We start from the raw sequence: 26903 nt of genomic DNA on the forward strand, positions 1-26903 counted from the left end.
TCAGAGACGGTTAGTAGCTGCATTCTAGAACTTTGGGAATAATTGGCCCCATTTTAATGGGGGTTAATGATTGCACAATGAAGACAAATGACCGACCACAGCTCAGTCTGGCCTCCCAATGCTCAGGGCAATGTCCTGTCCTATGGACCTGGTAACTTTACAGGTAAATATAGATCAGCCTTGTATGTCCAGCTGCACTGGGACTGAGCATAGTTTAGATCATTGCCATCTGAATACTCTAGGAATGTATTGCAGGATGCATTTCTCCTATATAGAGGAATAGTCCCTGCAAAGCTTCAATGGGACCATAATCAGCTGTGGAGATGCTAGTTTATGGTGGATAAACATACTGTTCAGATGGAGGAAAAACTACTTATTGTAATTGCTTCACATAATAAACCAGTGATTCAAATGAGCAGGCCAGGATAAATGTTTAGCTTGGTGTAATCGAATCAGTTTACAAGAACCAGAGGAAATCCAGGTGATTGTGGTTTCTGTGCAAGGTACGAGACTCATAGGTGAATGTTTACAGGCTACAGAGCAAATATTTCAGACATAGGTGTTTGTACATAACACTTACTTTGTTCAGACCCCTTGGAACTTTTATACCAAAGTGACCTCCTACCGCAACTCTCCATAGTAGTCAGGGATTACCTTTCTTACTAGATGGATTTTGTACATCCTCTGACTTGAAAATATTTTCAAAGGCAGTTAATCATCCGTTCAGTTTTATACTTTATAGACATTCCAAATTTTGGTCCAAAATGTTGTTTACCAGCTGGATTGTCCTCTTCATTTGTTAAACACATCTGTATGTGTTTTTAGCTCTTTTCTCAAGTCACATCTACCTTAAGAATTCAAGAAGTGGGGTGCCTGGTTGCCTCAGTTGGTTAAGAGCTGCCTTCGGCTCAGGTCATGATCCCAGGGTCCTGGGATCGAGCCCCACATCGGGCTCCCTGCTCAGCAGAAAGCCTGCTTCTCCTTCTCCCTCTGCCTGCCGCTCGACCTACTTGTACTCTCTCTCCCTCTCTCTCTCTCTGTGTCAAATAAATAAATAAATCTTAAAAAAAGAAAAAAAAAGAATTCAAGAAGTGCCGTCATTGATGAATTCATGGAGTGGGCATCAAATTCTGTAGCTGCTTCTCAATTATAATCCTAAAAACCTTTTGTAAAATGGCTGTTTCACTGGCATTAAGATATAAATATTCTAGTTATTTTTAGTCTTGTCAGGGTCATGGGTCCCTATGAAAATATGATGGAAACTATCTCCTTCTAAATAAGTGAACATGACAATATATGTACACATTTTACACATCAATTTATTCCTCTAGAATATATCTAGGAGTTAAGAACTAAGTTCTTAATTAAGGTTAAGAACTTTTATTGTAAGGGGACATTTTCAAAAGAGATAGTACCTATTTTGATTTACAGTTTAGATGTTTATTAAAAATGCAATAGTGGGGTACCTGGGTGGCTCAGTGTGTTAAGCTTCTGCCTTTGGCTCAGGTCATGATCTCAGGGTCGTGGGATGGAGCCCCACATTGGGCTCTCTGCTCAGCAGGGAGCCTGCTTCTGCCTGACTCTCTGCCTACTTGTGATCTCTTTCTCTGTCAAATAAATAAAATCTTTTTTTAAAATGCAGTAGTTTCATTGCTTATCATCACATCTTCAATCTATACTTGTACTGTTTTATATAGACATGGTATAATTGACTACATTAAAAATGACCTGCTTTTTAGAATTTGTTTTATGTTTTTTAAAATTTTAATGTATTTTAACTACTCTTAAACCTTTTTCAACTTTCTAAATGAGGAAATTTTTTTTACTGTATGGAAGTACTTCTTTTTTATTCTTGTTAATCTTAAAAGATAATCTATCTTTAGAACTTTGGCTCAAACATTTGACTTAATATTTGTATTTGAAAAAATTTTCTAATAGAACATTGACCTTAAAGATTTTGAAAGTCACAGTTTGCATATATATTTAATTCCAGTTCTCTTCTATTAAAATAACATTGACTGAATCTCAGAATTAGGTGGTAAGTCCTTTACATTTTTTTAATATTACCAAATTATAAATTTTAGAATTAAATAAAATATGAATTTGAGGGACTGCAAGAATTTAGTACATACAACTATATTTTTCACGGTGGTTTATAGAACTTACATAGAAAAATAAGCTCTTTTAGTGATCATATATACTCAATATGTGTTCTTTCTTATTATGAATAATGATTTTATATATATATATGCAGTGCAGTGTTCATCACCTCCTAGTCAGAAAAGCTGCACTGTCATTTCAAATCCACAACTAAGTCTAACATAATAAGATCTATGATTTAAAGCATTCAGGACCATATCCAGTCTTGCCAAAGTTCATGTGACTAGGAATTCAAAGAGCCCTTTGAAAAGAGAGAAACTTCAGTGGAAACAATCTCATAGCCACATGGTCATGTGTGGATGCTGTCATGAGCTTCTAGCTTTTATCCTGTTTTATTGCTGTATATGCAAGTGGAGCCATTTCAAATACAAAACAAAAGCAACTTGTGGGTTTGGTGATGGGTCAGGTTGATAGGAAATACTTGGCCTCACAGAAAGACATGTATTTGTGTCCACAGAGAATGTGTGCAAACATTATATATCTAGGATATATATATATATATATATATAGTCCTTTGTAGATTTTATTTCTAAAATTATGACACATTCTTAAATTAATAGTGTATTACGGTTCATTTGGTAGCATTTTTTTTCCTACCTACACGAAGTTAATAGTGAAAATGACAATTGATGGTGTCTTAGATTCAACAACACATTATATATAGATTAGAACACATAAGATCTGAAGGCACCTTAGCAATGTTAAAACAACTCTCCAAGGAAATTGAAACTGAAGGGTCAATTAGTTTGCTAGAAAGACAGATTTTGGTGACAGTCCAGAGATTAATTTTTCAAGTATTTTCACCCATCTTATGTGAATCATTAGACCATAAACCCATAAACTCAATGTAAATCACTTTTTAAAAGACATTTTTAATATAATATTTGATGCATGGAACATAATGTTTATGTAAATTATAAAGCATAATGAATTATTGTTGAGTGTAAATGAACACATTTTAACTACATGCAAAATCTTGGATAATCTTAAAACATTAATGTCAAGAGAAATGAGTATTGCCCAAGCCTGCATATCAAATGATGCCATTCTCTATAAATAAGTAAAATTTTCAAAATTAAAATTGAGCCTGATTCATATAGTACCTTTTTAAAATCATTGTTCACTTTCAGTGTTAATGCGGACAAAAGTATTCAAGGTTTGTTGTTTTTGTTTTTTTAAATCCACATGTTAGAGCCAAAATTAAAAAGGCATGTTTTAATGGGAACTGGTTTAAAACAATTTGACTAGAGTGAGAGAAGAGTTTGGAAAATGTGTCTGTGCTCAGTTTTGCTTCTAAATTTGGACTTTGAAACTTATTGTCAGTCTCAGAAAGAAATAAGAAGCTGTGCAGATAATTAAACATTTGCCTTGGGGGAATTATTTGCAGTTAATTAAAATCATACACTTTGGGTGTATGCTTGCTTCACTGGTTATTAAATTTGAATCATATGTTAACTACCCAGGTTTCTCACTTGTCCATCAAATGTTGCTTGTGGCAGGTTCAAGAAACAAACTTTCTCATAATATTCCAAACTGCATTGTTTGAAATGATCTCCTAGTTGGGGGAGGGAGAAAGGGAAAAGGAATAAGGAAACAAAGAAAGAAGGATTTGAGACTCATCTATTCAGCTCTGTTCAGAGTGACAGCTCAGTGGAGCAACGTGAACTCAGTAGAGAACCCATTTGTAATGGGAGTCTCAGTCTGCCATCCCCAGTGTGCTCCATGGCCAGATGCATACCATATTAGGTCATGGCTTTTAGATATCTTTAGATTACCACTCTTATAGCTGCATGAAAAATATCCCCTAGATTGTAACCTTTATGAGGGCAGAGTCAATCACTATTGACTCCCTAGACTCAAGAAGTATCTAGCATAGGGTTGGCCCTTAATAAATACTTTTAGAATGAATGAAAGGCCCATTTCTGTCTTCTCACCGACCCACTCACATGCTCTTTCTGATAGTTTTCTAAAGAGCCTACAGAGAGCCCTCAGGAACCAATGAGGAATCCCGTGTAGTCTTGGAAGAGTCCATGGTCACTGAAACCTATTTGGCCACGTTATTTCTTGCAAGTATATCCTGTAACAACAACAACAACAACAACAACAACAACAAAAAAAACATGAACTTATACTGATTTCACATTTAAATGTGCTATATGAGGGAGAGGATGAAATTGCACAGAACAGAAGGTTTGCATTCCCCTTTGCTATTGTTCTACTGGTAGTGTTCCTCAGGAAGATGAACTTAATTACAACTGGATTTCAAAGCTCTACATCTGGCTCTTTCAAGGACTCAAGGCTCCCATATATGAACAATTAAAGTAATGGACGCATTAAGAACATTAAAATTGTTATTCCTTTAATCTCCTCTATTTTGCCTTCCTTTCATATCCTTTTGCACAATTCTCCAAGGACTTTCACTAATGCATAAAGGCCTGCTTACATTTTCTTCTTTGTTGCAAAAAGATAACCCAACCAAATTTCTATCATCCTTACCTTTGTAAACTTTGTACAAGACCTCTTCTACAGTACTTTAGGAATAGCTTAGTTATTGATAAAAATATTTAAGTATTCTAAGGGTATTTTCTAAAAATAATAAATTCCATGCCCCAAAGATAGATATATCATGACAGTGCTGGCAGCTTCTCTGCTTCCCAGTTAAAAGTGCTGACTAGAGGTTTTGCTTATTTGTTGTGGCAGATTCTGCAAAGGACGACAATATTGTAAAAGACAGTGAAGTGACAGATCATTCTGTGTGTGACCAAGATCAACCTAATGGTAAGTTGTGAGGTCCTTTTTTATTTGTTTTCTTCTTCTGAGAAACATTATATTTAAAAAAACAGATTTTAGTTTTTCTGGGAAAAAATGGTATCTGGTAATATTTTATTAACTATGAATGTCAAGTGACTGGTAGCTGCCAAGTTTAGAAAGGAAATTTGCTCTCCACAATCCTCATCACTATTTTTGTACCAGGCCAACTTTATTTTTGTTACCTGCCTAAACTCTATGGGCATTGGGTTTGCAACTACAGAAATGAAGAAACGATAATAATGAGAAAAATGGGACTCATATAGACAATAGAGCTAGGTGATTAAATCTACATATCCTTGGAATACAAAGAAGAGAGACTAGAACAAACAGAAATGGAACAATCTTTAGACAAATAACAGAAAAATAGTTTTCCTAATGTAAACCAGTTTCTCCACCCAAAACACAAGAGTACACATATTTATAGACAACAGTACTGAAAACTCAAACAGGAACAGAAATCTACAAAGCCTCATGGACTTTCTGAAGATCAGTGATAAAGAAAGGCTTATAAAGCATATAGGAAAATCAGGTTGCAAACAAAATCAGCAAAATCAGATTAGCCTTAGCTTTCTTTCTCCTTCCACAATTCTAAATACTAGATGAAATGGAATAACATTTCCATTGCTTGAAAGGACACAGTTTCTATATTTAGTGAAGTTATTACTCATACATGAAGTCAGGAGTAATATTTTCTCAGGGATACATAGATTAAGAAAATATACCACCCAAGTATCCTTCCTGAATAAACTAACAGAAATCCTGTGCAAAAACAATAAATATAGAAAGGAAGGAAAATGTCAAGACTGAGAAAGGCACACTTGGAAAGGAATGTGTGATAAGAGACTCATTAAATGTATGAAAATGTTGAAATAATTGCTTCAAAATTAGTATCAGAATATCTTAATTAAATGTTTGCTTTTATCTTTGAAAAATATATGTTGTTTTAAAATGAGAAAGAAAGAGGAGAGACTTTGCTTTCAGCAATGAAAGTCTAAATAACTTAAACCATTACTCTCCTTGAAGATAACTAGAAAAACTACACCAAAAACAAAAATTATGGAGTCTGTTTATAGGCATCAAAGAGCTAACAAGATAATGAAGAATTTTCAGGCTACATTCTGGGATAAAACAGATATCCAGAGATGTGAATTCAGAACTTGAAGCTGTTTTTATCTTAAGTCATTTGCTGATTCTACAAAAGGTATCCATCCAGAGTCCCATTGAAAAGGGCAAGGGACCATGCTAAACCCTCTGGTCTTTGTGTTGAAACCCTAAAGATATGTATCCTAGAATATAGGATACATATCTTTAGATGAACCAGCAGGAGACCAGTTTTCTGAAAGACTGTTGCGCAGCTTTGAATCTTCTCAATCCTCAAATTAAATTAAGATCAACCCAGATTGCTAGTCCCTACTGGCACCTGAGAAAAACAAATGTAAAACATTTACTAAGTTAAAAAAGAGTGTTGTGGGTTTCAAACCATTTACAAAAATGAGTTTTTAACATGATTTCCAGCATGTCCAGCACACACAGAAAAAATAGCCAGAAAAAAATGAAACAAGGAAACATAAAAACAATCAAGAGAAACAGGCCATTTGGGCTAAAAATATTAGAGTTATACACATAATGTATAAAATAATTTTGTTGACTATTATGGGGGATAAAGACAAGATTGAAAAATTTAGCTGCAAAATAGAAATTCAAAACAAAATAACACAAAAGAAAAGAAAGGGGCACCTGGGTGGCTCAGTTGGTTAAGCATCTGCCTTCTGCTCAGGTCATGATCTCAGGGTCCTGTGATCAAGCTCCGTGTCAGGCTCCCTGCTCAGCAGAGAGTCTGCTTCTCCCTCTCCCTCTACCCCTGCCCCCACTCATGCTCTCTCTCTCTCTCTATCAAATAAATAAATAAAATCTTAAAAAAAAAAAAAAGAAAAAGAAAATAAAATCTAGATGTGAAAGATGCCATAACTTAAATGAAGAATTCAATGAATAGATTCACGGTTTGACTATGTTTTAGACACAGATGAAAGAGAATTTGTGCACTAGAAGTTAGGTCATAAGAATATATATTTAAAAAAAAAAAAAGTAGAGAGGAAAAAAGGATGGCAAACACTAAAGAAAGGGAACAAATATAGAGGAAAAAATGATAAATTCTATAACAAATGTAATTGGAGTCCCAGACAGAAAGGAAAGGTGGAATTGGGCAGAAAAAAATATTTCAGGAAATTATGCTGAGAAATATCCTACGTTGATGAAGGATATCAGGCCACATGTTCCAAAGCCTTTTGAACTCCAAGAAAAATAAATCCATAAGTAGGCCCATCATTGTACAACTGCCGAAAATCAAAGATAAAGAGAACATCTAAAAAGCAATCTTTAAACAGACTGATAGCTGACTTTTAATAAATACAATGGAAATAATAAGACAATACAGCATGATAGTTACCATCCAAGAATTCTATACTCAAGGAAAATGTGTGTTTCAAGAATAAAAGTTAATCAAGGATATTTCAGGCCCCCCCCCCCCCCCAAAAAAAAAAAAGAAAAGAAAAATTCACCAACAGACAATTTTGGTGTTTTCTTTGGGTAGGAGGGTATTGATCCCAGATAGAAGGAAAAAGATGAAAGAAAAGAATTAAAAGCAAGGTAAATGGTAATTATTCAGTAAGTCTAAATGAATACTGATGATACCAATTCTTGACAAGAAGCAGGAAAGTGTGACCCATAAGAGAAGAAAACTCAATTAATATAAATCAACTCAGAAATGAGGGGCACCTGGGTGGCTCAGTGGGTTAAAGCCTCTGCCTTTGGCTCAGGTCCTGATCCCAGGGTCCAAGGATCGAGCCCTGCATCAGGCTCTCTGTTCAGCAAGGGGCTTGCTTCCCCCCGACCCCTGCCTACCTTTCTGCCTACGTGTGCTCTCTGTCTGTCAAATAAATAAATAATATGTTAAAAAAAAAAAATCATACAGATAGTGTAATTAATGGCACAGGTAGTGTAATGTTAAACGTTATAATTGTATTCCGTATTTTCTGAATGTTAAAAGAGAGATTGTCCACACTAGAGACATTAAAGGTATAAAATAACCCAAATTCAACTTCTAGAGATGAAAAACTGAATGTCTGAAATGAAAACTGCACTGATGGTAATAATGGCAGATTAGTCACTGCAGAAGAAAGGGTTGCAAATTTGAAGATGTAGCAATAGAAACTATCCAAATTGAAACACAGAGAGAATAAACAATTGAACAATGGAAAGATCATCAGTGAGCTATGGAAGAACTTTAAAGGTAATTCCTTGCCCAATATATATAAACTGAACTCTCTGAAGGCAAAGCATGGGAAGGGAGACAGAAAAAATATTTGAAGTAAAAATAATTGAAAATTTTCAAAACTTTGATGAAAACCATGAGCCCATATATTCAAGAAGTTCTATGACCCCGAAGCACAAGAAACATAAATGAAATTATAACTAAGCCCATTGTCATCAACTTACTCAATTCAGTGATAAACAGAAAAAAATTGAGAAACAATCAGAGGGAAAAGATAACATGCATACAGAAGAATAGATAGAAAGAGGAAGCCGATGTCTCATTGGAAACTGCATTGGAAACTGCAAACCAAAAACCAAAATTACAGGCTCAAACTTGGATAACGTTAAATTAAAGATGGTACAGAAGCACATATATTGTACAGCTTCACTTATATCAAGTTTGAAAAGCAGGAAAACATAATGATACTATTTAGAAAGACATGCTTGAGTTGGGAAAATGATAAAGAAAATCTAGGTAGTGATTACTCTGATTAGGTTGCTGATTAAATTTTTGTGATTAGGGAGGAGGTTCTAATTGGCCCATGATCTGGGTTTCTGGATTGGATGAATATCCAGTTTCTATAAGGATATGTAGTTTTTCTATTTGCTTTTGGTTATTTAACCGAACTCTCTATGTTGTTGGTGCACTTTCCTATATTTTGTCGCATTTTTAGAGAATAGTTAAAAGAGGAAGGAAGAAAGGCAGAGAAGGAGGGAGAGAAAAGGAAGGAAGTATCAATGTCAGAGTTTCTGAAGCAAAGATTATGGTGGGGAGCAGGGAAGGTTGCACAGAATGCTGATTTCAATAAAGGTACTCAAAAACTGAAAATCCTGCTCTGCTCTAGATTCTGACAATATAAGTTAGGGTTAAGAATACCTTTGAAAATCTTGATGATAATCACAAATAGAAATAAATCACAATAGAATTAAAGGAAGAGATCTTACTCTCTCAATTTCCTGGTATGTTTCATACCACAGAATGAGTATTTTCAATAACTCAAATAAAAAAATGAAGTAGCAGTGTAAGAAAAGCACAATATATCAAATAAGTTAACAGAAACACAGGCAAATAATTATGACAGGAAATGTAATTAGGTTAATTTATTAAGTATAAAAACCAGTTATGTTGAATTAATTTTTAAAAATAGGGGTGCTGGGTGGCTCAGTCAGTTAGGCATCTGCCTTCAGCTCAGGTCATGATCTCATGGTCCTGGGATTGAGTTCCTCATTGGGCTCCCTCCTCAGCTGAAAGTCTGCTTCTCCCTCTCCCTCTCTCTCTCTCTTCCTCCTGGCTTGTGTTCCTTCTCTCTCTCTCTCTCTCTCTCTCTCTCCCAATTACTCAGTCTCTCTCTCAAATAAATAATAAAATCTTAAAGAAAAATAGTAAATGTTTGAAAAATATAGTTAAGGTTTGCCTGGGTGGCTCAGTTGGTTAGGCATCTGCCTTTAGCTCAGATCATGACCCCAGGGTCCTGGGATCAGGCCCTTCTTTGGGCTCTCTGCTCAGCGGGGAGCCTGTTTCTCTCTCTCCCACTGCCTCCTATTCTCCCTGTTTGTGCTCTCTCTCTCTCCCTGTCAAATAAGTAAATAAAATATTTAAAATAAATAAATAAATATTAAAAATATAAAGTCAGGAAAGATATATATAGGAAATAAACATCAAAAGAAAATATGAGAAACTACTTTAGAATCTATCCAGTTAGAATTCTAGCAAAAACCCTCAATAAAAATTTAAATCCCTGATTTTATATAATAATGATGGTTTTTTATATGCCAAATGATACAATATGAATAAAATCCAATCAGAAATGCAATGGGGGATTCACAGTTATATTATTTTCAGTTGATGACAGAATAAATAGACTAAAAATATATGGAATGTTTGAAAAATATGATTAACAGTGTAGTCCTAATGTAGGAATAGGCAAGTCAATCAATGAAACAGAATAAAGAGTTCAGAAATGGACCAAAGCAGATCTGGGATTTTAGCACATCTTCAGGCTGACATTTCAAAGACAGATGACTCCACAAATGGCATTAAGACAACTGGTTGGCCATTTGGAAAAATAACCTGAATCCCAACCTCATTCCTTACACCAAGTTAAATTACAGGATGAACAAAGATGAAATGTAAAAATGAAACTAAAAATACCAGACTAAAAGAACAAAAACGTGATTTTTTAAAAATTTTGAAATAAGAATTGCTTTTTGAATTGTAAATAAAAATGCACAATCACGATTGTATACATATGTTATAAAAGGGCATACATATATATCTGCTATATGCATGTGCATGTGTCAGTATATGTCATGAAAGAGAGAAATGGCTAAATCTGAATATACACATTTTGACATGATAGAGATTATAATCAAATTCTAAAGAAAAACTACTGGGAAAAGTGCCCTCAGACTAAAGGACAAAGAATCAATTTTCTTAGTATATGTGCTGCCGAAGCGAGCACAAGAATCAATTTTCTTAAAGAAAAAAAAAGACCTCATAATTCAATAAGAAAAAAAAAAAAAGAACAAGAGGAAAATGGACAAAGGACTCAATTATAACTTACAAAAGAAGAACTGGGATGTCTGGGTGGCTCAGTTGGTTAAGTGTCTGCCTTTGGCTCAGGTCATGATTCCAGGATCCTGAGATCCAGTTCTTCACTGGGCTTCTTGCTCAGCAGGGAACCCACTTCTCCCTCTGCCTGCCACTACCCCTGCTTGTGCTCTCTCTCTCTCAAATAAATAAAATCTTTTTTTAAAGTTTTAAAAAAAGAAGAAATATAGTCATTAATATGAAGAGAAGACCTATATCTTTGTTTCTTAAAGAAATGCAAGTAAAACGTGATTTCAGTGTCTTCTCCTTTTGAATATCAGTTAAGTTTAAGTAGAATTGATAATACACAGGACGGGTGAGAGTAGGGTAACCAATCATGTTCACGATGGGAGACTGAAAGACATAACCGCCTCATCAGCAATTTTGACAAAATCTCATAAAAAATAAAGTGTTCATACTTTTTCCCCTAGAATTATGCTTTAGGAATTTGTCTTAAAGTGACACCCACCAAGAATAGGGAGACATATATTTACAAAACTCTTCATGGCAATAATACTATGTTTAATGGGGAAAAAAGGGAGACATCCCAAATTTTATTCATAACATGGAATATACTGCATCTTTTAAAAATAAAACTTCTGGGGTGCCTGGTTGGCTCAGTGGGTTAAGCCTCTGCCTTCGGCTCAGGTCATTACCTCAGGGTCCTGGGATCGAGCCCCGCTTGGGGCTCTCTGCTCAGCAGGGAGCTTGCTTCCCCCTTCTCTCTCTGCCTGCCTCTCTGCCTACTTGTGATCTCTCTCTCTCTCTGTCAAATAAATAAATAAAATATTTTTTAAAAAAATAAATAAAATAAAAATAAAACTTCTGAAGAAATTTTAATGACAGTGTAAGATGCTTATAAAAATATGAACTAAAAAAGCAAGAATCAAAGTGTAAATTCATTCTGATCTCAGGATATATTTATATATTTGTGTGTGTATTATGTGTATTGAGCCACTTACACAAAGACTTACACACACGTGTATATACAGATACATATATATCTATGTATATACAGATATATATGTATATACACATATTTATACATATATACATATATATGTACACACACAAGAGAAAGATAGCAGTTTACAATATTAACAGTGACAGTTATAAAACTATTATAGCTATAAATTATAGTTTTAAAATTATTCATAATTCTTTATATGTTTCTAGAAGGAAACTGCAATCCTTTTGTAACTGTAAGAAAAAATAACTTTAGAAATAATTTACATTAGGTAATAAGTATTTTTGGCCCCAGGAAAAAAAAATGTAGGGTGTCTAGAAGATAATCAAATTCACAATAATCTAGGTTTAATTTTTGCTCTTAAACTGGATTATTTTTAGCCATGGTAAACATATAAAATTTTGAATATTAGCAGCAATCAAGATTCAAGTTTAATAAAAGGACACAATTTCCATTGTCTTTAAGACAAGCATCAAAGAAACATATTCTTTGTTCTTATGAAGATTTAAGCATATAATAATCTGCAAACATTAAAACTATACCCTTGTTACTATTGTTCAAAACCATCCATTTACAGAGTGCATTTAGGTTTATCCTCTAGAAATGTTTAGTTCCAGACTGATGGCCCCAGACCAATTTTTATGCAAATTATTTAAAGCATTAGCTTGAGCCAAACTTAATTACCAGGTCTCCAAGAAATAATCACGTGATTTATTTCTAAAAGAAAAGTGAATGGATTTTTGGATTATCTGTTCTAATAGTCCCCTCCCATTAGCATGGATGATTGAGTTCACTGTATAAAAATATATATATAAACTGTGGGACCCTTTATGTTCCTTTGTTTCCTCTGCCAGGAGGGATTAGGGCTGAGGACAGTGGGTGGAATTCAACTAGACTGAATGTGGAGAGGCAAACATAAAGCTTGCCCCCATGGGGTCAAGAAAGCAAGACAGAATGTGGAATGTCTGAGTGCACTGCAGAGAAAGGAAGAAGGGCTGGAGACCGCTGGAGTCATCATTAACACAGAGCAGGCTTGGGTGCAGGGCAAGGAACTCACACAAGTACCTCCTCTTTGTTTAATATGCGCAGTCCTGGCTTGGCTCAGGAATGAGCAAATATGATTATTCTTGGATTTCAAAGCTGTGCACCTCGTTTCCTTCCCCATTTTTTACTGACTCTATTTCAGAAAAAATTAGAAAGAAGAAAATATATGTATTTCTATTTCAAGAAAAGATTGTCAAAATATGTAAAGCACATTGATTGAAACAGATCAAGAATGGGGATAAGTGAAAAGGAAAGAGGGGAGAAATACTCCACAAGAACTTTGCAATGACCTCTCATCCTCAAAGTGAAGTACCAGGCCTTCCTAGTCAAAAAGAAAATCCCTAGTATTCATCAAGAGCCTTAGGCTGCCACCTCACGGAGTCCCCCCTTATCAGCAGGGGCCCCAGGTCCTATCCGTGATTGAATTCCTCTGAAGATTTATCAAATGGGGCACTGGGACTGGGGACACACAAGAAAACAGAGTGGCTGCTTCTGATCTCTGATTGCTCTACTCTTTGCCTTCATTGTGCCGACAAAGCCTGATTGCAAATGACAAGTCAAGAGTCTGAGTAGGGACCCAGGAATAGGTGTCATGGTCTGGTCCCTATCTCAACAGTAGTAGAGAATGAGGCTCACTCAAACAGTGAATGTCCTGTCTCAATGTCATCCACCCAATAAACATTGGTGGTGACTAGAAACTTAACCAGGAGACAGATCCTCATATAATGCCAAAGACAGAGGGAATCTAAGATATTATCTAGTTCTACAGCCTTAAAAATAAAGAGATAATGAACTTGAAGCCTAAAACTTCAAGTTCTTCTTTAGGGGTTCTTTGCAATAAATGTAGTATATAGAGTGCTTAGCAGCCTAAGGCACTTACCTTGTTTCTAAAGGATGCAGTAGAAAGTAAGTTCTGGTCCCTAATCACTATTTGCAGGCATTGATCAGTACTATAATGGACAGCAAATTAAATAGACATTTATTGATCACTCCTTATTAGTAAGTATTGGGAGGGGAAATATGAATAAAGCATAGTTTTTATGTTCACAATGCTCATTACCTGGTAAGAGAGACAAACAGATACAACTATAATACAGTGTAATAAGATGAATAATAAATAGATAAATGAGCAAAGGAACTCAATAAGCAAAACATGAAAATGATTGATCCGGTCCAGTGATTCAGAGGATATTACAAAGAAAGGTAAAATTGATGACTTAGTTTTGAAAGATGAGGAGAATTTTACCAGATAGAAAGGGGGGAAAATAGGGGTATTTCAACCAGTGAAAACACATGTGAAATGGACACAAAGGCAAGAAATAAAATGATGTGTTTAGATAATGGTGAGTAGGTTGGAACACAGAATGGAAAAGCAGGTGATTTGGCCAAAAGACAAAAAAGAAGAACATTCAAGAAGAAAGAGCTACTCAACAACTGACTTTCTCAAGTGTTTTTTAGAGTTCAAGTAGAATAGACGTCGAGCAAAAGTAACTGGATTTAGCTAGATGCAAACACCTTTTAGTTATAAATTTTTCTTCTATGATATCACTGAAAGCAGTTGTCTCTACTTTCTGAATTTTCATTATAATTATTAGATTACATAATATGTATTTGTTGTAAAATATAAAATGCAGATGAGTATATAATTACAAAAAATGAAATCATATTCTGTTCTACAATCTTTGAAAACCTCATATTATGTTTTTAATGGTTGCTATCACAAAAAAATACAGTTGCTTAGACTTCCTCTAATCCTCACATTAGAAATTCTATTGCTATTTTCTGTACTCTTTATCTATCATCTTTTCATGTTTCATTTTGCTCCCTAACTTTTGCCCTCTTTGTGAATTTTAATTCAAAAGTTTGATTTCTAAAACATTAATTTATGAATAGTGTTCATTCTCTTTTATGACACCCTTTGCTGATGTTCATGATGTCATTGTGTTTTTAGGCTTGTAGAAGTTTTCTGCTTGTCTTAGATAATTTCCTCCTCATTTAATCCATCTTTTCATTTCCTTATTCATCAGTTGTTAGAGTTCATTGCAAACACAAAAATACTGTTTTTTGTTTTTCTGAATATATTTTTTATGAAAATATTTTTCCCTTACTATAATTCCCCTCTTTTATTATGTTTCATTTTTAAGTCTCCTGTATGTTTGGATAGCTAGAAATAGCTATCCACGCAAGATGTTTGCCAAGAAATAAATGAAAAAATCCCTCCTTCTTTTTTGTTCTTTCTTTCTTTCTCTCTTTCTTTCTAAGATTTCATTTATTTTTCAGAGAGAGAGAGAGAGGAAAAAAAAAAAACACACACACACAAGCAGAGGGAGCAGCAAAGAGAAAAGCAGGCAGAGGGAGAAAACAGGCTCCCCACTAAGCAAGGAGCCCAATGCAGAACTCAATTCCAGGACCCTAGGATCATGACCTGAGCTAAAGGCAGATGCTTAACTGACTGGGCCACCCAGGCACCCTCCCCTTCACTCTCCATGTGCTATAATCCTTCTTACCATCCAGTCATTCTGGTATCCATCCAGTATTTATCTAGGGTAAACGTGAAATGCAAAACCTGTAGTTCTGGTTTTATCAGAAATAGGATTGATTTCCTCCCATCTCATTCCTTGAAGTTGAATTTATAAACTTGATTTTAGAATTTAACATTTATCCTTGTCAAAATTCTTCTTGTTTCATTTAATCTAAGAGGGCTTCAATGTGGAATTTGTTGTCCAATATACTTGTTATCCCTCTTAGTTTCCTGTGATTTAAAATCTGCTAAAAATGAGTTTTTTCATAAATTTGAAACTCTGTTTCACATCTTACTAGAAAGAACTTTATGCACATTTAGTGCCTTTTTCCTTGCAGTTATGCATTTTGAGGACAAGTATTGTGTCTGTTTCATTTAAGATCTATTCCCAGCGCCTGGCATATCTGCCATTTAGAAGCATGTATTACGGTGTGGAATAAGTGACCTATAGTGTGTGGTTTTATCACTTTATATGGTACCTAAAGGTGAACAAGTGGGTTTTTGGGGAAATGATTTTGCACAACTTTCTTCTCCATATTGGAGAATTTTGTGACTAGTAGTATCATGACATTGTCTAAAGGATAAAGGGCACACGTGAAATTCTCATACATTTCTGGTGGGAGTATAAAGTGGAATACACTCTTCCAAATGCTGTTTTTCAGGATTTAGTAAAGCCAAACGTATGTGTTGCCTATTACTTAGCAATATCACTCCTGAGTTTATACCCAAGTGATATGAATACATATATCCACCAGAAGACAATGCACATGAATGTTTTTTAGCAGTGTCCTTTATAATAGCCCCAAACTGAAAACATAATATATGTTTAGCCCCATATGAAAACATAATGTATTTGGATGGTAGAATAGTATACATCCATGAAAAATAATAAACAAGGACATATACAACAAATGGGATTAATCTCACAGAGAATATGTGGAAAGTCATGCTAAAAGAGTGTAAATAGTGAATTCTATTTTTGTGAGATTCAAAAACAGACAAAACTATTGCCTTTTACCTGTTGCGGGTGTCCACTGGTACAAACAGAGCCACTGGTGCTAGAAATGTTCTTGTTCTGGGTGGTAAGTGCCCAAGGAGATACATATATGTGTATGTGAAAAGTCTTCAAGTTATATACGACTTGGGTGTTTTACTATAAGCAAGGTATACTTCAGTTTAAAAATTAAAAGGCAAAATAAGGATATTTCTAAGCAAAACAAAAAGGAAGAAAGAATTTGTAGTTGAAAATTTTGAAACCAGAATGGGAAGCACAATACTTACTTTCAGAGCTAATGTAATTAGAGATAATCTATGTGAACTGTCTGGGCCAAGTCTGGCATTTTTCATAGGATAAATAATTTGCAGATACGCATATGTCCAAAGCCAGTGCTTCTCAAGATTTAATGCACATACAGATCAGCTAGAAATCTTGTTAAAATGCAGAATCTGACTCTAGATCTGAGATGAGGCCTGAACTTCTATATTTTTGAAATTCCAGTGTTGCTTACCCACAGACCATAGTTTAAGTAGCACTGGAGTGGAATGGAGGTGAATGGGGTTTATCACCAGGAAAAACATCTTGATCAAGCTCATGTTTTAAAAGGTATTTCAGCTGGGGCGCCTGGGGGCTCAGTGGGTTAAAGCCTCTGCCTTCGGCTCAGGTCATGATCTCAGGGTCCTGGGATCAAGCCCCGGATCAGGCTCTCTGCTCCGTAGGAAGCCTGCTTCCTCCTCTCTCTCTCTCTCTGCCTGCCTCTCTGCCTACTTGTGATCTCTGTCTGTCAAATGAATAAATAAAATCTTTAAAAAAAAAAAATAAAAGGTATTTCAGCTAGCAAATGACAGATCCAAGAGATAGACAATAGATCTTTAAATGAGGAAAAGGGAAGGAGAAATGAAAAGTGGGAAAAGAGGAACATTTTGCAGAATCATCAAGACATGGAATTTCATTGAATTTTAGGAGTGATGACAGAAAGTCATCAAAGACAGCTTGATAAATTTAGCTTCAATGACCAGACAGATAAATATGCCTCCATTATAATTATTTTATTAGGTTCTTTTGATTAAAATTGAGCTCAAGAGGAATGATGTCAAAAAACTTTTTTGGGGGGGATCATGCTAGCAGAGAATGAACCAAGGGGAAGCCATAGAGTGGGCAGCTTAAGAATAGTTGCATAAAGGAGGAAACTGTAAAGATAACGGGTTGTAGCAGTTAGCTTTGCTGGAGTAACAGATAATCTTAAAAGTCCCACTGGCTTACAACCACAAAGGTATGTATGTTGTGTCTCCACTGGGTTCTGCTCCACGTGCTTTCATCCCAGGATGTAGACTGAAGGAGCACATTCTCTTAGGAGCAAGAAAGTTGGAGAAAACATGCAAAGGATCCTGAAGCTTCCATTCAAATGTAGTACATGTCATGTGTGTTGCTGTGCCATTTTGTAGACCAAGTCACACTCATAGGCCTGATGTCAGTGAGGTGGGAATAAACGCTTGTCCCACAGGGGCCACTGCAGGTCACATGGTCACAGACATGGTGTTGAATCCTCTTACAGAAAGAAGTGACCAGTTGAAAAAATAATACATTCTATTGCAGGAACGTACCCAGCAGAGTCCAAGCCCCTCTGTATCCCCTTCATGCCAATAACCAACTCTAGCTCTGGATTTTTTTAATTCAATAGTTAAATATTTTCAGCATTAAAAAAAAAGTATATTCTCAGCATAAAACCTTTCATTAAAATGAAGCAAATGGACAGATTTCAATTTTCTCTCTTAATGAGCACTTAAATATTCAAAACTCTACAGGGGAAGGAAGGGGGAGAAGAGAGGGGGTGTGGAAGAGAAACCATTACTAGATAATCGCCTTGGAGTAATCAAGAGTTGGCTGAATTCTCTCCTGACCTTTGCTATATTTAGTAGGTGTCTTCACAGAATGGTTGAGCTGTTAGGTGACCCAATCCCTGCACGCTCACATTACTTAAGTTGTTCATGATCTTTTAATGGGAGAATGAGAACACCAGTGTTTTAGTTTTCTAGGAATCCTCAGTACAGGAAATTTATACATCTTAAACGGAAATTAAACATAGACAACCCACACAACCCAGAGATTATTCAAAATTTCAAAACTTCCAGGTTGTGTCTATCAACATTCAATGCATTGATAAGCTAAACAGCAATTACACCAATCAGTTCAAAGAAGAGGTTTTTGCCTGATTACCTGGCTATTTCTCAGAAAATAACTGATATAAATTTGATGATTTGCAAAATTGCCCACTTTGGTTGGAAACTGTTCTCTGCCTCTCCATGCATGATGGAAACACAGTTTCTGAATGTTTTGCTTTTTCAAACCAGGGACAAACCTATAGTTGTGCGTGTCTCATTTCTTTTATTTTTCAATCACTGTTGTTAACAGGACAAGAGCATGATTCAACAAAGGATGAAATAAAAATTGAGGCAGAGTCCCAGAGCTCATATATGGAAACAGAAGGTATTGAAACCAGAATGCCATGTTATCTGAGAATGAGATGAAACTATGAACCATGACTTCTCTCTATCCTGGTGTTTGTGAGGAGTGTGCGTGTATGTTTTAGGCAGTGATTACCAGAGTATGGCAACAATGTTCTGTTCTGTGTGCCTCTCAAAACTTGGAGGGGGAAAAGAAAGGGACGTTAACTATCTCTGCTCTAGCCACTGTGTTTTCTCAATGATTCCGATGAAAACACCCTGAGTCTCCCTCTGTCTCCTTCATTTTAGAGCTTTCACCAAACCAGGAAGATGCCACGACCGTGGAGCAACCGGAAGTGATCCCTCTAACAGATGACCAAGAAGACAAAGAAGGTGAAAAAGGTAGGTCCGCTCTTAAATTGATCCATCAAGAATGAAGAGTTCCTTTGGACTCCTGCCTAGAATGCAACCATGAGTTACCCTCCCGCAAGAGCAGTCTGTACAGGGGAAAATGAGCATTTCTTTCATCCTGAACCTACTCGTGAGCATAGAACAAAATCTAGGAGTAGCAAAAGAAGAGGCTTGTAACAGTTTTTCTGCCCTTTCAAGTAGTTTGAAGTTGTTTTTTTTATTATTTGTTTCAATTTAATTTAAAAGCTCATGAAATACAAAAATTATTGTATTGAGAAAGCCTATATGGAATCAAAATTATGGACTAGATGGGTTTAGATGGATAAGAATCTTGGAAAGTCTGAGATGGCTTTAAAACACAAAGATAAGCCTTTCTGTATTGATTTCCTTCTGGTGTCCTTCATCTGATAGTGATTAAGGAAGCAATTTATGTAAAATATAAATATTATATGAACCTTCTAAATTGCATGCTTTGTCCACTAATATTAGGATGCAGAAATATTAAATACTGTTAAAAACACAAGTGAGCTTTATAATGATTTCTGAAGACATAGGAGGAACGAACACTTTGTAAATTTTAAAGCAGTATTTGGGGCATCAAGCCAATATATCGGAGTAAAGACAGGCATCCTTTTAGAATACCTGTATTAAAAAACTATTATCAAAGAAATTTGGTATTTACTGAAGAACTTGATGAGTTCCATTTTAAAATATAAAGCAATCTCTTAAAAGAACATATGAAAGATGAATATATGAAATATATTTCACACATGAAATAAATAAAATCATTTGTCTGGTACACTATGTCATAAATCATACAGCTCTTAAATAAATAAGTGTTTGCAAAGCAGTTGCAAAGTAATAACTTGACAGGCCTTGTTTATAAAACACAGTGATCAATTTTGTTTCCAAATTAAAATGCAGACATGATCTCAATAGTGAAATCAGGTCAATAGTAACTACAGCTTCCAAACTATGAACTCTTCTTGGCCAGAGCATTGACACAGTTTAATTACTAAGCCATGTTAGTGATTTCAACATCTTTTTTAAAAATTTCCATTGCATTTAGAACAAAATAATCTTCCTTTTCTATGTCTCTAATAACTTTTTCTCTATTTCCCTGCAAATCCTAGTTCAGGCTCATGACACCATGTTCCCAGCTGGTCAAGTACATGGGATATGTGGGGCATATGTGGGGCATTTTATGTCTGATGATGGAACAGAGAATTAATAGAACCCTGACTTCAGAAACAGATACATTGCATTGTTCTCTTCAGTTGTACTTCTAACATGTAAAACACACAATGTCTTGCCTGCCTGTTTATTTTCTCAATAGCAGAAATTATTTACTTTGTATATTGTGCCTCAAGACATGCAAAAGAGAAACATCAAACAATGGGTCAGTTTTCTTCTTTTTAACTTGACCTAGGTTTGACAAGCTGGCATTCTGCACTCACTGTAATGTGTCCCTTCTTCCAGTGGTTCTCCAGCATCTAGCCCTCCTTTTTAATTACTGAAGAATTAAATACTCTCTTCCCTCTCCCTTGCAAGGATGCCAGTCCTCTGTAGCACATGGCAGAATGGCACATGAGAAAGAAGTGAAGTCAAATTCGGCTACTTGCTTGTAGCAACTTTGAAGTCGGATTTCTTTTTTGAAATGTGACTTTTCACGGCGGGAGAGTAATAATGCCTGTGGCTCTGAATTAACAGAATTTTCCCTCCCCTTCTTTCCAGCAGATACTTCACTTGGCACTACCTTGCCTATTCCTGTTTAAATTTGAAATAACTTAAAACACATCCCCTTATCATCTTATTCTTTGCTTCAAAATAAGCATGAATAGCTAGCTTGTGACACATAAGGGAAGTCGCGGAAGGAGAGTGGGGTGACGTAGATTCGGGACACTGTGGAGTAGCTCTGCCCCGAGTTGACACGCTGCGCGGTCTTGGGCAAGTTCTTTCAACTTCTGATGCCTCGGTTCCCTCCTCTGTAAGATGGTGATGACAAAATTACCGTTCACGTATGGTTGTGGAGATACTCTAATGAGTTGGCACATGTACAGGAGTCACAGTACCTGCCGCACAGAAAGCACTTGGTGTTTCATATCCCTCATGTTTTGATAAATTGACGACCAAGTCAAGAGAATCCATATGTGGAGTTGCTCAAATCCCTTTGTGGTCCTTCCTCGCCATGTTGAATCCATCAAAACTGCACATTTTCCACCTTTTCCTTCAACAATGAAAACAACAAAAATTGTTCTACACATTTCTTCTCCAGCACCATCTCCTGCTGGCGGTTTCGATATCTATGTTCTTTTCTATAAAGACAGAGCAATTAATGAAAGGTGAAGTGGGAGGTATCCCTCTCTCTTCAGAAACTCCCTTTTCTTTGTCAAGATGGCAGTCTTCTATTTGGGAAGTACTGATCCAGCCATAATTCCTATTTTTAAAAGACGATGCCATTGATCCATTGGCAGAGCCATGAAATAAAAGTACTAAATAAATCAAATGGGACTTTTTATGTTTGCTTGCTTGCTTTCTTTAGACTCATGGAGTTATTAGAGTCTTGTTTGAAAACATTTTGAGAATATAGCTCCAGGTTTTGTGTATATTCAGTGTCTCAATGGAAAGTTGCACAAACCTCTTAAAAATTACTCTTACCTGCAAACAAAAACAAATGAATATTCTATTACGTTTGTAGGGATATTCTTTATAGCTTTAGAAATATTGGTTCTCTTTTATTTTGAGAATCCAAGGAGACAGAAAGTGGTTGCTTTCAAAAAATCTCAGCCCAGGAAAAAAAAGAAAAAAGTATAACCTTTTTCTCTCATTTTGTATCATTCTATAAGATTAGAAAATGTAGATAATCTTCAGGATACATCTTCTATGGCTCCCAGGTGTATGGGCACAGATGTTAGAACATTAAGTTTCAAAGTTAGCTCTACCAAAATATGGGTTTTGAAAAGAAGAGAAAATATTCAGCAGAAGTTCATGCTGATAAAATTATACAATAGCACAATGGACATATCCCTGGGAGATCTGAAATACAAAAATTTCAACAGGCATAAAGTGAGGTTTCACATATGGCAGCTTTTCTCATAGAGCTACATTGCCTCTTCCTAAATGAGTCCAGTTTTATGCTTTCCCAGCAGGATCTGTGGCACATATGAAATCCAGTAAAATAGCACCATTTAGGCTGATAACCTAATAGGAAAGTAATGTTATAGGAGATCTCCTCGAAACACGATCTCCTGTTTTAGCATAAAAGAGAAAGCCAGTATTAAAACATTTTTCTGAAGATTTTTATTTCTAGTTGACTTTAGAAATAGTTGACATAAAATCTGAACTATGGTAAAATCGTGTCATTATTACATCACATGATTTTCATATATGACTTATTAGGAATATACTGGACATTTTCTTCAAGTGTTACATGGAAGGCTTACATCCCAATTATTTTTCCTGTGTTTCTTCAAGTGTTGCATAGAAGGCATACATCCCAATTATTTTTCTTGTGTTTAAGTGTTGGTTGAAGGCATGCATCCCAATTATTTTGCTTGTAACATTGAATAAGTATAATATGAAATAGTAATTCTTTATTTATCTCAGTTTGACCAAAATGTTAACTGGAAGCTTAAGGTCTATATTATGGTCTAAGTCTTTCTTGGGAAAAGATGGATGTAGACAGGCATACAAGTAAAAAGTGAACTAAAAGGCCATAATAAGTATAAATTATCATGTTGCAAAGCTGGTGTTTTGGCCTCTGAGGAACAGGGCTGTGGAACCAAGCCTATGCAGGTCCATGGCTTCTGGCTCTGGCTGCATGGTTCCTGGCAATTTTTTACCTTCTAGGAATCCCAGTTTCGGGGCTTGTACAATGAGAGGCACAAACTCAATAATGCAATTTCACAAATTTTCTTAGAAAGCCGCAGAACTGCATTCTTGATAAAACAAGGGGGAGGTGACATGGAAGCCATTGGTCATCGATATCCTGAGAAAGCCGAAATTATAGGTTTTCCTCAATTTCACTTCCTGCATTCTATTGATAAAAATGCAGAAGTGCCCTAGACCAGACAAAAAGATCAGCCAAATCAACCACATTCTATTTCAGGACTCAGCCAGTAATTGGATCACTCTGATTATTCCCTGAAGAGTCTTTCAATGGGGAAACAGCACTTTTTGGCTCCAAGTATATTTATATCCAAATTTTCCTCAAAACCATCTTTCTTATCCAAGACCATCTTTCTTATCAAGTGGGAAGCATCCTTTCTCGTGGCTCCTCTGGCCACTGTTTCATCTTTCGGTGATCACATAGTCCGTGAACCACTTTCTCTTCTGCTCCTACCTGTCAAATCCAATAGGGATTAATTTTGTCTACAAAGCACCTCTACACAGCCTTGGTATTTTCCACTTATTGATGGGATTCTTACATCACTGACAGAGCCCTTTTCTACTTGAAAAGTAGCCTTGACACCAATGATGCTACAACACACAGGCTTTCCTCCTCAGCCTGTGTGTGGTCTTTACTCCACAGAGACTCCTAGTGCAGACATATTTTTTTGATTCATACAAAATATTATACGAACTTGCACCTAGAGCAATTAACTTCTGGAATTTTCTATTTTCAAAGTCTTTTTATCTCATCTTTTCAAATGAAGTTGACTTTCATAATGCTGTGTTTTTCACATTAAAGGCATTATACTTTAGTTGGGATGGTAGCTGTTTCATGTTTAGATAGTTTCTTCTGTTACTGGTCTTCTGTCCTAATCGTGTGGTATAGCTGAAATTTGTCAGCCCAAATTTGGTTTTAGAATATAAGATAAATTCATAATGCTGGCCCCTGCTAAGGTTTTATGACTATTTTTAAATGTTTAATGAAATTCTTTACATTGGTTGAATACATTGAATATAAAAATTATAACCTTAAATTACTTGGGTTTTCTGCATATCTGTATGTAGGCGATATACATATAGAACCAATTCATTCAAATTATACTGTATAACACGTAAAATTAGAATTTTTTAAAGATTTTATTTATTTGATAGAGATACAGCAAGAGAGGGAATACAAGCAGGGGGAGTGGGAAAGGGAGAAGCAGGCTTCCTCCTGAGCAGGGAGCCCCACTCAGTGTTTGATTCCAGGACCCTGGGATCATGACCTGAGCCAAAGGCAGATGCTTAATGACTGAGCCACCCAGGCACCCCTAAAATTATAATTTTTATATTTACATTGACATGGCTTTTTAAAATTCATTTTTGGAATGCTAATCTTCTTCATGTTTCTACTTCAAATAAAAATGTACCTGACCTATAATTTTAAAGTTAAAAAACAAAGAAGAATGAATAGTATATTCATGCCTACAATAATAATTTTGGTTTCCATCCTGTATTTCTGTATGCATGTGTATAAATTCAGATTTAGTGTTGACTCAGTAAGAAAGTATATATCATGCCTCTTGAATAATAATAATATTACAATATTATTGGCCAAAATTTGACCTTTTGGCCAGATCCTCTTGCTTGCTGGGATCAGTTTATCTTTTTTTTTTTTTTTTCTCTTTTTTTTTGAGCTTTTATTTATTTATTTGACAGAGATAGCCAGAGAGCACAAGCAGAGGGAATGGCAGAGGGAGAGGGAGAAGCAGGCTCCCCATTGAGCAGGGAACCTTACAGGGGGGTCAATCCCAGGCCCCTGGGATCAAGCAGATACTTAATCATCTGAGCCACCCAGGTGCCCCGTGATCAACTTTTAAGATTTTGAAAAATTGACACTGAACTTTCATTTTACATATAAGGGTGCAGGGGAAGTCCTAGAAACTTAAGGATATGTGCAGACTTCAGTGAACATTAAGATCAAAACTTGTTTTTATTAGCCCATCCCTATCTGGGGAATTTTCAGAGACCATCTCTTCTAATAAATCTCCAGCATCCGACTTTGTTCCTGGATCCATTTTGTCTTTTTTTTTTATTTTCTCCCCTCTGTAACTCTCTGGTTTCATTTACCATCTGACTTTGTACCCTGCCTAGGTTGTCTGGTCTTGCCCCAAGGCATATGGCAATGTGGCTTATCAGAGTAATTTGCAAAGATGAAACAGACCTCTCCTTTAAGCAAAATTCTGTCTCCAGGCATGGAATTTTTTGGTCCTCTCTGCTGCTGCATTACAGTCCTGGAACTCTCTGTGCATGGCATATCTTAATTCTCATCACATCTAATGAAAAGATTTTTACCTGCATCTGACCATATATTATTTTGCCACTATCCTTAAATATTCCAGACAATTAGTCTCCTCTAAAGATAGTAAACTGTTAACATTGGGTGACATGCTCATTATGTTTGCCTTCTCCAAGATATTAGTAAATAATGTTAAATTGTAATTATCAGAACGATTAAATCATGACTCTCATACAAACATAAAATGAATACATGTAAAAGATTTTCTCTAAATCATTAATTAATGAGGGAACTAGTAAGATATAAAACCGATTCAAAAGAGAATTTTAGATGTATATGTCTCCATAACGCACATAAAATCAGGACTGCCAAATATAGACTCACATAGACACATGCACACATAACATTCAGGGGTACTGAAATTTGAAAGACTAGTTAGCATTATATAGGGCAATAAAATATATTCCTTCTTCTCCACCAAACCAAATGCATTTAAATGGCTGCCAACAAGTCTCATTTTCATTGCCACAAGTTTTCTACAAGTTTAACTTCTATCTCTACAGATGTATAAAATAGTGTAGTTGATAGAAAGTTCATCCCAAAGAGTAACACCCTATGGAATCAGATAGTTTCAGAGAGTGTGCTGGACAGACACCAAGCCCTCCAGAGAAGGGACACCCACAGATCTCTGTTGCCCACTGTCAAGCCTTAGGCAATTTTTCTTGGCAATACACAGAAGATAAAGCTGCCATTTTTACCCTTTTTTTCCGTTTCACTGAATCCATCAATGTTGGTCATCTGATAGTTTTCACAGAGAATGATAAAATACCACGGCAGGATTGGGGTGGGGCAGCAACCTTTAATTACATCTCTGAGATTGTCACTTACTTGCTATCATTTTGTGCCAAAGGCTACAATTCTACATGTACTATAAATGGATACATAGTGTGGATGTATGTATACTTCTAAGATGCCACACCTGTAAGACATGCCATTATTTTACATATCGTTAAGGAATATTTTTTTTAAATCTTGCCAATTAAAGTAAGATGCTTTATCATTTAGACATTTTATAATTATTAAGAAATAATTTATAATTATTTTATAACTATTAAAATCACTAGACATAGGATTTTATCATAATAGAATACAGAAACAGAAATGTATTAAACAAATTAGTTGAGATCTTGCTAAAACTTTGTCATTTTCAGAGTCTACTTATGAATCACTTTATGATTTTATTTATTTATTAGAGAGAAAATGAGAAAGAGAGAGAGAGAGCATGAGAGTGGGGAGGGTCTGAGGGAGAAGCAGACTCCCTGCTGAGTTGCAGAACTTGATTTTGGGACTCCAGGATCATGACCTGAGCACTCTGATTGTTCAGACTTCAGGAGAACCCACAAAGAAAGTAAAAGGCACTGTACCGTATTATTAAGGTAGAACTACCTTACTTTTTTGCTTCTACTTAGAGACAGTT

At 35.7% G+C, this 26903-nt stretch overlaps 1 protein-coding gene across 1 annotated transcript in view; it reads left to right on the top strand.

Moving 5' to 3' along the window:
• MACROD2 (mono-ADP ribosylhydrolase 2) overlaps positions 1–26903 on the top strand; it is a 1923023-nt gene that overhangs the window by 1845680 nt on the left and 50440 nt on the right. Inside the window, exons 14-16 of the mRNA XM_032859215.1 lie at positions 4861–4938; positions 18815–18889; positions 19156–19248. Coding sequence (XP_032715106.1) covers positions 4861–4938; positions 18815–18889; positions 19156–19248 — 246 coding nt within the window. The remainder of the gene's footprint in view (positions 1–4860; positions 4939–18814; positions 18890–19155; positions 19249–26903) is intronic.

The sequence above is a fragment of the Lontra canadensis genome, unplaced genomic scaffold, assembly GCF_010015895.1.
Source record: "Lontra canadensis isolate GAN:19392208 unplaced genomic scaffold, GSC_riverotter_1.0 scaffold16, whole genome shotgun sequence".
NCBI classification, from domain to species: domain Eukaryota; kingdom Metazoa; phylum Chordata; class Mammalia; order Carnivora; family Mustelidae; genus Lontra; species Lontra canadensis.